The sequence below is a fragment of the Corvus moneduloides genome, chromosome 8, assembly GCF_009650955.1.
Source record: "Corvus moneduloides isolate bCorMon1 chromosome 8, bCorMon1.pri, whole genome shotgun sequence".
Classification (NCBI taxonomy): domain Eukaryota; kingdom Metazoa; phylum Chordata; class Aves; order Passeriformes; family Corvidae; genus Corvus; species Corvus moneduloides.
The window spans coordinates 18,058,556-18,071,109 of record NC_045483.1 but is presented as its reverse complement, the minus strand read 5'-3'; the positions used below and the strand labels follow the sequence as shown (position 1 = coordinate 18,071,109).

Genomic DNA, 12,554 nt, shown 5'->3' with positions numbered 1-12,554 from the left:
GGGGGAAACCTAATGTAATTCTCTGCCTTTAATGGAGTCAGCCTTGGCAATTTGAAAACAAATAGCTCTAAGGTCCTGAGACTTACTGCAATTAGTGCTATCTATTAATAGTTAGAAAGTCTTATGTGTGATGTCATCTGCTTCATAAAAGTGAAAGCAAATGCAGTTCTAGATGAAGATTGTTGCATTGAACTCAGACTTTGCAGCATAATATCTTGGTGCAGGTCTCTATAGTGCTCCTGCATTACCCCATCAGATTTCCTTGGGTGAGCTGCATGTGTGAGTGCACACAGATTGTTGCTGTGTACAGCTGTGATGAATGTATGTGTTAGCATTGGTGGGGCTAAACAAACAGCCCATGATTTTCAAGGCATTACATTATCCTGGTTTGTCATGTAGCTTCAGTTTTTGCCTCAGTGGGTGTAGGTTCTTCTCACCTCTGCTATGCAGGTCCTGCCCTTGGGATTTCACCTTTCTCTCTCCATAATCACTTTGTAGGTGATTATATTCAAACCTGTGGATACAACCATCTTTTCTGTTTTGGTATCTCCAGATAAGCCTTTCCTCGGTTGACCTCTCCAATGCTGGCTTAAATCCTGTCTCTGACCTCCTTACTACCTTAACTTCTTGTTCTTCTTTTGAACAAAACCAGGGTCATACTCTTATTTTGTAAATACTTTTCTTCACTGTTCACTGAACCATTAACAGCAACCACAATATTCCCACTAAGTTACCATTACTTTCATAGAATCATAAAATGGTTTGGGTTGGAAGGGACCTTAAAGATACCCTAGTTCCGACCCCTCTGCCATGGGCAAGGATACCTTTCACTCGACCAGAGTGCTCAAAGTCCCGTCCAACCTGACCTTGAATATTTTCAGCAATGAGGCATCCACAATTTTCTCTGGGCAACCTGTTCTAAATTCTAAGCACCCTCACAGTGGAAAGTGCCTTCCTAACATCTAATGTAAATCTACCCTCTCTGTTTAAAGTCGTTCCTCTTTTTCCTATCACTACATTCCCTTGTAAAAAGATCCTCTCTGGCTTTCTTGTAGGCCTCCCCTTAGGTACTGGAAGGTTCCTGATGCTGCAAACTCTTTGGCTTGTGAATGACTGAGTATGAGACAGAGCCTGTTCAACTCTGGTTTCATTCACACATGCTCAGGTTACTCCTGTGAGTGAACATGGATAAGGTCTGAGCCTGTGCTTGCCTACTTATTTTTGTGCAGTAATCCTGCTTTTGTGGGGTTTTTTTATGACTGTTGCTTATATAGTGTGACTGTTGATTATATAGTGAGATATTTCATCTTTTCATTTAAGAGATTAAGAGGCTCTCTTTAGTTTCTATTTTGAATTTATGACCTGAACACTTCACTTTAAATCTGTGTCAGAACAATAATGCTAAAAATATTTAAATGAAGTTAAAGTTCTATCTTTCTGCTTTACCTATTTTGAAATGGATAACTCTTATTATGGATAACCTACTAAAAATTTTGTCTTCAATCATTTTGAAAATGCAGTCATTTACCAGATTTTTTTTTTGCCAAAGAACTGAAATTGAGATTAAGAGCCACGTTTAGAATGCTTCATTTCCTTTTCATACACAATAATAGGTATTACTGAGACAGACTTCTCTGAAGCTGTGTAGAAAGTGACTTAGAGGCTCAGAGCTCTGTTCACACTGAAAGGTGATGGAAGGGAAGAGAGACCTGAGCTTTTGTCAGAGCCCATAACTACATGATGATACAGCTACTAGGAGGAAGGAGATCCTCATTTAAGTTTTGTGTGCACTGCAGACTTGCTCATGGAAGTAAAGTCCTTGCTAAACTAAAGAGTTGAATCCAGGGAATGCCCAGTCTCCTACCTACTGCAAATTGGTTTTGGCCGCTGAGGTCAAATATGCAACAGTTCCCTCGTATTCCTCAGCGGCTCCTTGGAAGGTATGGAGGCTTTGGGGCTGTCTGGTTCCTTTCACTGCTCTGTCTCATGGTCTCTCTGTGACTGTCCAAAGTGCTCAATCTCTGTTTTCCAGTTTCCCAAATATGGGAAAGGTAACACCGTCCTTCCCTACCAGATGTGCTGCAGACAAAAAGCCACGTATGACTGAAAGATGCTGCAATTTTACATTGATGCTTTTTAAAGAAAAACATAGGGAGACATCCTGTCTATTCTACTACGGTTTGTTTGGAGTGTAAAATACTGAGCTCCTTACTGCTTGTGTAATGGTGAATACTCCAAAGGCACTTGGATACCATGGAGAAATCTGCTTTTACCTAGTACTTTAGAATAATGGTACAGTTTGGAAATGAATCTGCAGTCATCCCTGCATAGCATGGGTTTGCGGTCACTGTAGAATGATCTCAGATTGTGTGAACTAGATTTGTTTTGGGTGAAATGAAAGAAAAGCTGCACTCCAGTTGTGTGCTCCAGATGCTGGTAGCATTCAGCTTGTGGGAACAGTCTGGATTTAGTTGGAAGTAAAGCCCCCAGAGTGCATTTAATGTGGATACTGGGTGCTCTCTACCATTTGTCTACAGAACTGCTTCCTCTGAGCTGCACTATTTAATAACATTGGCACAGCTGATAAGCAAATTAATTCAAATCTCAAATAGGAGCAGCTTAGCAAATGAAAGATCATGTTTATACATGTGTGTTCTTAATAATTTTCCAGACCTGATCAGATTTCCTGTACAGTCAGAGCAATATTGTCTTTTCAACCATAGCTGGTACCAGGTACTACACAGGGCAGTGCAAGAAACCTTAATTAGCCTGCCTGGGAGACTTTGTCTAACTCTGAAGTGAAGAGTCAGAGATTTTGAATTCTGAAGCATGAGGGTTTCTCTCTCCTCTGAAATCATCCACAAGGCTGGAAGTACTAATTACTGGTATCGTGGCCGTTTTTAGGAGGCTCCACAATGAGTTTGGTGCATAAAACAGATTGAAGTTGACACTGTTCTGAGGTTGGCTATTGCTTTCAAAAATGTGAGAGTGAAGAATTGTTCTTGACATAAAACTCTGAACAGCTTCCTGTTTCATGCTTAATAAGTTAGGAATCTAGTTCACTGAATAAATGTATATACTTCCTCCCTAGACCACAAGTTCTCCCTCCCTGGCTGGGCTTGCCATAGCGCTCAGTGAAATACTTTGAGTCTGCACAGTTACAGCTCTGTTAGTTGCTTTGTTTTGCTTTGGCAGCGATGCCAGTCAAAATTTACAGTTTGTAATTCATGGACTAACTGCTTTTATTAATAAGAATGAGTTCCAAGTCTGTTCAGGGACAGATTGTACACTGTGCTTGTTCTGTGAGCTGCCCTGTGATCATTATAGCTGTGGGCAGGGTCATTTGCACCAGCTGCACTGGGCAACTGTCTGCTCTGTGAAATGAGCCATTGTTCTGGATCCCATTAGCTTGTTTATTTCTGCTGTGCTTTGGGTGGGCTGGTCTGCTTGGAAGACTTTTCACTGAACATCAGGGGTTACACAGTCAAATGATTCGGAGATAGGAAAGTACTTTTAATAATGCTTGACACTGCTGCTTGAATCATTGCGCAAGGCTGTTTGGGAATGCACAAAAATTTGGTGAGGCAGGTGACGGCAGGAGCAATAACATTTAGTGATGCCTCATGGGTAAGACTGGCTAACCTGGTGGTGGGCACAGATTCAACTTGAATTTGTGTCCCCTGCTTATGAACTTGCTTGTCTGGGTCTTCCAGGCACAAGTTCTACTCTGTGATTGCGTTAGCATCTCGCCCAGTCTTCTCCAGTAGTAATTGTTCATTCTGGTCCTATTAATCCATGTGCCAATCACTATGGGTGCTAAGATCTGTGGAATGCTTTCATTTTGCTTTGTGGAACCTACCTGTGTTGTGTCTGAGGATATTGCTCCTGGTGTCTGTTAAGTCAAACATGCTGCACTCTGTCCTTCCGTTTCCTGTGGGGATCCACTTTAGTCTCTTTTGGTGTTTTATGAGCCTGTGCTGAGAATGGAGGTACTGGAGGAACTGAAAGTGTGGTGACTCATTTGCAGAGAATTTGTCTCCAGCAAGGATTGGAAAGCAGTAATGCATTTGTAATGGATACAATCTAGTGAATTAAGTAATTTTGTTTTGGTTTCAGGCACTGGAAAGTGATTATGTCAGTGCACACCTTCACCGCTGGATAGACCTTATTTTTGGCCACAAGCAGCACGGCTCAGCTGCAGTGGAGGCAGTTAACACCTATCACCCTTACTTCTATGGAGACAAAATGGACCTCAACAACATTAAAGACCCTCTGATTAAGAGCACTATCCTGGGATTTATCAGCAACTTTGGACAGATACCAAAGCAGGTATCACTTTATCATGAGAGTAGAGAACATAATATACCTTGATCTTACAGTATTTTGACTGGAAACCAGTAATAATAATGTAAATCAGAAACATCTTCTGATTTAAACCTGCTGAAAGATGGGCTATAGGCTTTTCCAGATTTTGTACTACATCAGTCTGCACCCCCACTTTCTAACCATGCTGCTCCTGTTGTATGCCATACAGCTGCAGCATCAGCTCTGGGTTCTGCTCCTTCAGCACAGTCACACAAGTAATCACTAGTCTGGGAATGGGTATAATCAACTAAAACCCAGCTCAAAGTCTCACCTATGCTTTTCTTTCTTGTCCGGAATTGCTGGGATTAGCCTTCTGTCTCTGCGAGGGAGGGATGTAATCTGATGAAAATATTATATGCCTAAGATTTTAATTAAGAGATTCATATATGATAGTCTTGGAGTCTGTGATTTTAAGATTTAAACAGGTGTTTCTCCTAAGTGGTCATACAAATAGAGATTTATTTTTCAATGGCATTCCTTTGTCCTAGCTCTTCACAAAACCACATCCATCTAGGAATGCTCAAGGGAAGAGTTCATCAGGAAGAGAGACTGGGCCATTCCTTCACTCAAGTGGAATTCTTCCTCCTTTTGTGAGCAGTCTGCAAAATCTGAAGCTCTCACCAGTTACCATAAAAGGTGCTGCAGAGGCTGTGTTCCATTTTCTGACAATACACAGTTCTTAGACAGGATAAATCTGTGTTTTCAAGAGCACAAAAGTAGTCACACAGCTTTGTATGGGTTGGTTCAATCAAGATCCCTTCTGCCAATTGTGATTTATGTATCTGTGTATTAGGAGTGGGGATTGAAAGCTTCTTCAAACTTCAGTTGTAGAGTTCAGAACAGATTGTTTCTTATAAGACATCACCCCCTCTGCGTGGATCTATGTGGTCCACTGGAGAGGAGCGTTTCCACTATTGTGTCTCAGTTTCAGAGTGGATTTGTGTCTCTGGGCCTGGCCACAGCACTGAGCCCAGATGTGGGACCTGCCAGCCTCACCACACAAGCTGTGCAAGGAGAAAAGTTAGCATCAGTGCTCTAAACCAAACAGAATTAAATATTTTCTCTGTCTTGCTAGACTATCCCAAGGGAGCTATTGGGCACATTGTTCATACAGAGAAAGGCATTCTGGCCGTTGAAAAAAATAAAATTTTGATTCCTCCTCTTTGGAGCAAAACATTCTGCTGGGGTTTTGAGGACTTCACCTGCTGCTTTGGCAACTATGGATCTGACAAGGTAAATAACAAAAAGACTAAGAATTCAAGAAATTAATTACATGTTGTGGTCTTTGACTGGTTTGGGCACCCATTTCAGAGGCTGTTGGGGAGCTGATTTCAGAGGATGCTATACAGGACTTTCTCACAGTCAAGCTTCTTGAGGAATCTCAAGTTGAACATCCAAGATAGTGTAAAATCATTTTACACTGCTCAAAAACATGGCATTTGCCTCTAAATTATCTCCAGTTTTCCATCCAGTGATTGTGTTGTCCATGTTGTTGCTGTGTAAGGACAACACAAGGTCTCCTGGTCACTGATTAGAAATTTCATTGTGCAGAAATTTCTGCTGGAATTAAGACAGAACCATCTGTCAATTCCCCTCTGGCTCCAGCAAAGTCCAGTGCATTCATTCAAAATAATGAAGTTAATACTCTTACTTCTTTGCTGTTAAAAATAAATGGTCTATATCATCACACTGCTTGTTAGGGCATTTGACAGATCTAGTTTCTTCCTCTGCCATAAATACACTGATTTTTGGATGTGTTTGGGACAATGTTATGATATGCAAAGACTTCTGAGTTAGCTTGGGTACCAGAATAGCGTAACACATAATTCAGCAAGATACTGACTTGGGTATTTGTGCAAGTGGCATCATTATGTTTTTACAGACATACCCAAAGTCAATGGAAATGAAAAAGCCATGAGATATATTCCAACTTCCGCTCCCTGTATAATAAACTCAGTGCTTAGCAGTTCATACTGTTGCTGCAGGCATAAATTATTCAGTTTGTCACTTCAAAACTCAGGGTGACACTGAGCATAGTGAGTGTGACTACACAGTCACTATAAGTAATAGTTAGGAGTCCAACTTGAATATTCTCGTGGTCAACAGTGCCAGTGGACACGAGATGTAAGAAACTTTAGTCCTTGTTGTAAGTAGGTAAAGGTTTGTTCTGTCTGTGGTAGGGGTTTTATAGCTGTGCCACCCAACTCCACCAGATTCATTGGTACCAGAGTGCTGTCCCCATTGTGTGGGGGAGAGCTAATGCAGAATGTGCAGGAGGATGTTTGTGCTGTAATTGTAGCAATGTGCAATGGACCTGACACTGCTTTAGACTGATTTGGGTGCTGCTGACAGAGCACAGAATGCAATTTAGTGCTGTGTCTTTTGGCTTTTCAATCCAAATAAGAGGAGGGTTGCAGGGCCTGGCAGTAACTGTAAGCAGGCCATCACAGCCTGAGCTTTCTCTTCAGTCTACATGGAATGTTTGCCTTATGTTACTGTATGGTGGCAGAATGAGCTTTCCTGAAGTTATGTAGGAAGTGTGGCACAAGAGAAATTGGGACCCAAATCTCCTAAGACATGAGATACTGAGCTTTGTTCAGCCTTGGCCCCTGGAAGATGGCACAGATGCGTGCAGCCACAGACTGTGCATGTCCATGTGTTCACAGCTGTGCTCACATAGAGACTGGTTATGATGACCTTTTCTTTCTTAGATTTAAAATATGGAGGCTCAGTTTTGAAAATTGAATCTACCATTTGATATTAGTAAAGACATGGTATCATCAGATGAGCATTTGACTTAAAGATGCTTTCTTGTACAGAATGTGACTACATTCGAGTGCATGGCAGACTGGGGAAAGTGCCTCTGTGCAGTGTGTCCTTCAGCAACTACCATAATCACATCTGGAACAAGCTCAGTTGTGTGTGTCTGGGAATTCTCCCTGGTCAAGGACAAAGTGAAATGTCTAAACCTGAGACAGGTAAGTACTGTGGCTCTTCTGCTACGGAAACTTAATGAAATCCAGAAGATAAGGTTTTTATCTCTCAGATGTTTGTCAGAAGAAGCAACTTTGGGTGAATCAAGAAGGCAGGAAAAAGCCAGTAATAAGCAGTATCATGTGACAGCCTGTTATCAGGTCAGGAGCTGATAATATGCCTTATACCAGCAGCTTATAGCTATGAGTTCCACTTGGTGGATTTTTTCCCTTTAGTAGCATTTTCAAAGTTCATCATGATAAAAGAAATGATGAAGATAAGGCATATTGTCCTCTCTTGAAGTGCAGCCCTTGGGTTATTTTCAAAAACAAGTGTCACCTGGAGATGCTTATAATTTGTTCTGGGCTGCTACAGCAATGGACAGGATCTGAAACATCCTGTGAAATTAGCTGGTGGAGGTGAAGGCTCAGCTTGGCAAAGTCCTTGATTCTTTTTTCTCAGCCTGAATTCAGAACATAAAAGGTTCATCTGTCAGTCTGTGAGGGAAGGTTGCATCCAATAAGAAAGCTATAGTTTTTATCCTCATTATCCAAAGCCCTGTAGTGGTTGTTGATTTAGACTTCATCTGTAGTCATCAACCGACACTGTATAATGCTATTTCATTTACAAAATTGAATTTTCATGCAAGATTTGTGTGGTTCAGCTATGGCAAGTTCTCAGCTTTACCAGTACAACTAGAGTACACCACTATTATATCTGGAAGGTAGCATGGGGCCCTTCTTCCCTAAAGAAATCAAGAGACTCTTGATTAAAAAACCTCTGCTACTTTTAGGCACACTACTAAAGGGTTCATTGATCACCAAGGTCTCCAAGTGTTAGAAGCTTCTTCTGTTCGTTTGTTCTGGAGGGGTGTTCAGATGATACTTCAGTACTTTCCATACCCTAAGCCAAAACATATTTTGTCATTAAATGAAGTGAAAACTTCATGGTCTGTTGGGATGCCAGAGCAATATTTAGATCTTCATTTATCAGACATTCCCGTTGGAATTTGTGTTGAGATTAGGGGAGCAAACTGTTTTAGAGCAGCCTCTCTTCTGAGGTTTATGATGTTCAATGCTGTAGAAGACAGAAATATGAGACAAGATCTGATGACCTTTTAATCCAGCTGGTTATTATTTCAAGGCAGGACATGAACATAGGAATGGAAGAACTAGCAGTAGAGAAGAGCATAAGCAGTAATTTTCATCAACATCCAAATGATACAAATCAGGGGGTCAGTTTGAGTTTCAGGCAACCAAAGAGGCTGTCTTTTATCTTCACTATAATGCCTTTCTCTTTAACAATCTTAAATCAGCCTTGCTGATGTGTTCCACTGTGATTAATTCGGTATTACCCAAAATCCACAAAGTGGTATGAGATCATGCAATGACAAATTCTGTATTTTTTCCTTTACTTTGCTAGCAGAGGCTTTTTTTTTTTTTTCTTATGACTGTCTGGAATGGATGTAAACTTGAACTATGGTTCTAAATGTCTTCCAGTGAATTACTTGCTCTTTCATGTACTTCACTGTTTCATGGTGGGTGCTTTTTCTGCTGAACAAAAAAATTTCCTGAGAGAGTGAGCTTTGCTTAAGAACATCTTATGTGCTATAAAGTGGATGCTATTCACTTACCAGCTGTCTCATGGGACTGACACATTCTGGTTTGGAATGTAGTAAAGTACAGAAACTATATTTCTGCAGAAAAAGTAGCTTTTGCCTCTCTAGTGGGATCTGCTTCCACAGTTTTGTGGAACACTAAAGATTGAGCGTAATTGCCTCAGTATTGAACCATGCAATTTACTAGCAGAGGGATCTGTGTGATCCAGTCCCCAGAATTTCTGGGCCAAATGAAACACTTAAGCAAGGTGTGCTCTCTGCCTCACAGACCTCTCAGCAAGGTGTGGAGCGTATCTGTAAAGTGTCTGTGTCCTTGTCAGCTAGTTAAGTTGGATGCTCAAACTTGGTTTAAACTGTCATGGACTAAACATTCCTGCAGTGAGGCTGGTCTTCTTTTTAGTCTTTTGATATTTGTTAAAATACTTTGGAGATAGGCTTCAAGATCTTTATGCAAATATGCTGCAGAATATTTCCCATTAAGGAAAAACCTGTCAGTCTTTGCAGAGTGATAATGAAAAGATGTAGAGAGCCAAGCATGAGACTTTTTTTCTGAATGTGCATTGAGACTGCTGGGTTGAAGCTGATACTGTAATTGTGTGCAGGTCTATCCCTCTTTTCCACATTCAGCTTGTATTTAAAGTGTTTCACTGCCAAGTAGGATCTTCATGGGTTAAAATAAAAGGGGAAAATGGTTTTAGTGAAACTTGTGCAGGAGATTAGCTTGGCTTGACTTGGCAGTTTGGATGCTTTCACAGTGGATATGTTTTCTTTCATGCTTTGGAAAAAGGAGAGGAAAGTTTGAGCCCTTGAACCTGACTTGTCCCAGCCTTTTTTGCAGCAGTCTTGCACAGTTCTCAAGTATGGGCACTTGGTTATGCCCAGTCCTTTCTAAAGACACTGTTCTACAGCCAGTCCAAAGCTATCACTGAGCCTCCTTTTCCATGCTTAGGTGAGAGTGTTTCTGACTTCTGGAAACCACAGTTGGAGACCTAATTTTGTGCCAGTATTTACAGTTGACAGTTCCTGTGAATGGAGTAAGTCCCAAGCTGAAAGTCATCCCTCGCAGTTGCGGGTCACCTTCAGTAACGCAGAGCCGGGTGCAGCTCAGCTTCCTCACCAGTGGATTAATGTTTTACTGCTGTTGTCCTGGTGACCTTGGCAAGTGGCAGCACATGTTAGCCAGCAAAAGTTCAGGCTCTCAGTCACATGCTGGAAGAGAGGATGAGGTATGGCCACAAAAGTCATCTGGGACATGTGGCTCCCCTGCTTCATGCTGAACTGGGATAGAGCCTAGAAATGTGCTAATAATATCATGGAAAGAAAGGCAGCAAGGAATATGCATTTCCTTTGAAAACCAACATTGAAACTGGTGGGTCTGATTTTTCACAGTAAGGCAGCTAAAAAATGAGCCCTGAAAGACTTTTTAGGAAAGATGTGAAGGACTTTTCTCTGTTGCCCTACAGGTTTTACTGTCATTTACTGTGATTATGTAGCAGAAATGTACACTGCTGTCATTTGAGAATGCTGCATTAAACAATTGTCAGCAGTATACTTCAATCCATGCCTTCTAACTGTGCTATTAAGTTGCCTAAAGCATGTTCTCTTTTTCAGAAACTGTTTAAATAAGGTTAACTGGGCACTCCTTATGACTCTGAACCTATTAAAAAATAACAAAAAAAGAATATTGTGTAATGATGAAAGAGAAAGGAATTCCTACAGGGCTTAAAAGCAAGAATGCTCCATAAATGCTGTTTCTCTTCTTAACCAATATTAGAAATGTATTAGTACTTTTTCAGATACACAGAAAGATGAGACAGAGAAGGTCACTGAAATATATCCTGATAAATTTTATTTCAAAAAGTGTTTTAAATATTGAGAAATTCTGAGCATAAATTTTACTTAAAACTGCATGGACTGAAGTGAATCATGATTTTTATTCTTGCTAAGCACAGAGCACTTAGAATCTGAAGAGTAGGCCAAGGGCCCTGAATCACTGTGTAATTTGGGCAAGTCATATGATCTCTTGGACCCTCAGCTTTCTTCAGCTATGAGTTGAGGACAAGGACGCTTCTCTGTAATATCCTTTGGCATTTCCCCCTCATTCCCTCTTTAGTTCTCCAAAGAATGACTGGGTTGCTTGTTCTTACTAAGCAAATGAGGTAGGACTGTGGTTCCCTAGTAAATCAGACACCATCTGCTGTGGTTTATTGGTTGGTTTTTCCCCATCAGGCGTTGTATGGACACACTCAGGCAGTGACCTGCCTTGCTGCATCTGTAACCTACAGCATCTTTGTGAGTGGATCCGATGATAGAACCTGCATCATCTGGGACCTGAACCAGCTGACGTTCATAAACCAGCTTCCTGCCCACGAGGAAAGCCTTGCTTCTGTTGCCATCAACAATTCAACAGTAAGATCTTCATTTATCATCTTTCTTCTGATGCATCCATGAACATTTCATGATAATTTAATGGGTGCTTTTCCCAACATAAAAACATCCTGAGAGTCTGATACATTGATTTTTTTTTTTTTTTCTATAGAGATTGCTAATAGTGTTCTTAATGATGAGAGGCGAGCACTAAAAGCAACATCTTAGACTGAGTAGCTAAGTAGAAGCATCTTTGGATGGATAGATAGCAGGATTAAACAACTTTTAGTTTATGGAGCATGAAGTATTACCCTAGTACCTCCTGGATTTGGCTCACTCATAACCTTGTTGCCTCTGTTATTTCATTAATTTGTCCTGGCATTCATGCAGCAGAGCCACATCTGAGCTGCACATTTGTGCAGCTGAAATGTTAGGCTGCACTCTGCCACCTCAGCTGACAACTGCCTTACACCTTTGCAGTGATAATGTTGGCTTTTTCCTTTCCCTTCTACTCCCAGGTGTGGGGAGAGCTCCTGAAAGCAGTGGGTATAAATCTGTGCCTGGCCAGAATTGCATGCATGTTGATAGAAAAATATTCTGTATTGGATTTTACTGTAAACACTCTGGATGAGATTTTTTTCCCCATCCTTTTACATCCCAAAAATGTTTCTTTCATATTTGTATTTTCTCTCTCTGCTAATATACTAGAACAGGGTTTCACCGGCTCAGACAATTCAAGGTTGAATCCAGTCCTGGATATTGTACAAAGGCCAAATTGAGTTCACAGCAGTAAGAAACCAGGCAGATATTCTCTACTTAGTCTGTGCCAAAACAGTCATCTCATATCAGAGCTTTATTAACCATGCAGTCTGATGGCTAGCAATTTTGAGGGTGGGAATTAAGTGGTCTGTTCAGTGCCAGCTCAGCTCCCAGTCCTGGCAGTCCTGGTTACTGTAAAATGGCCAGTGGCCTCAGCAGGCCAGCTCAGAATATCTTGGTGGTCCCTTACAAAGTGAGCTGAAGCAGTGCCACTCAGAAATGAGGAGGTGGGCTGGCACAATGCTGCTCGAGATCCCAGGGGACAGAGTTCTCTCCGTTGCATGTACGAGCCAGTACAGGAGCCTTTTCAGTTGGTATCTGCTCTCCTGGAACTGCCCAAAAATGAGATGGTCTCTGCCAGGAGCAGTCTGATGACTGATCCAAATGACTGATCTCCACTTTATTGGGGTGC

The 12,554-nt window shown here is 41.3% G+C and overlaps 1 protein-coding gene across 2 annotated transcripts in view; it reads left to right on the top strand.

Moving 5' to 3' along the window:
- The window catches only part of WDFY4 (WDFY family member 4), a 124,638-nt gene that overhangs the window by 105,606 nt on the left and 6,478 nt on the right, over nucleotides 1-12,554 (top strand). For both annotated transcript variants that reach the window (XM_032115869.1, XM_032115868.1), the window contains exons 54-58: nucleotides 4,117-4,329; nucleotides 4,854-5,001; nucleotides 5,441-5,598; nucleotides 7,185-7,343; nucleotides 11,186-11,365. In XM_032115869.1, the coding sequence (XP_031971760.1) occupies nucleotides 4,117-4,329; nucleotides 4,854-5,001; nucleotides 5,441-5,598; nucleotides 7,185-7,343; nucleotides 11,186-11,365 (858 nt within the window). The remainder of the gene's footprint in view (nucleotides 1-4,116; nucleotides 4,330-4,853; nucleotides 5,002-5,440; nucleotides 5,599-7,184; nucleotides 7,344-11,185; nucleotides 11,366-12,554) is intronic.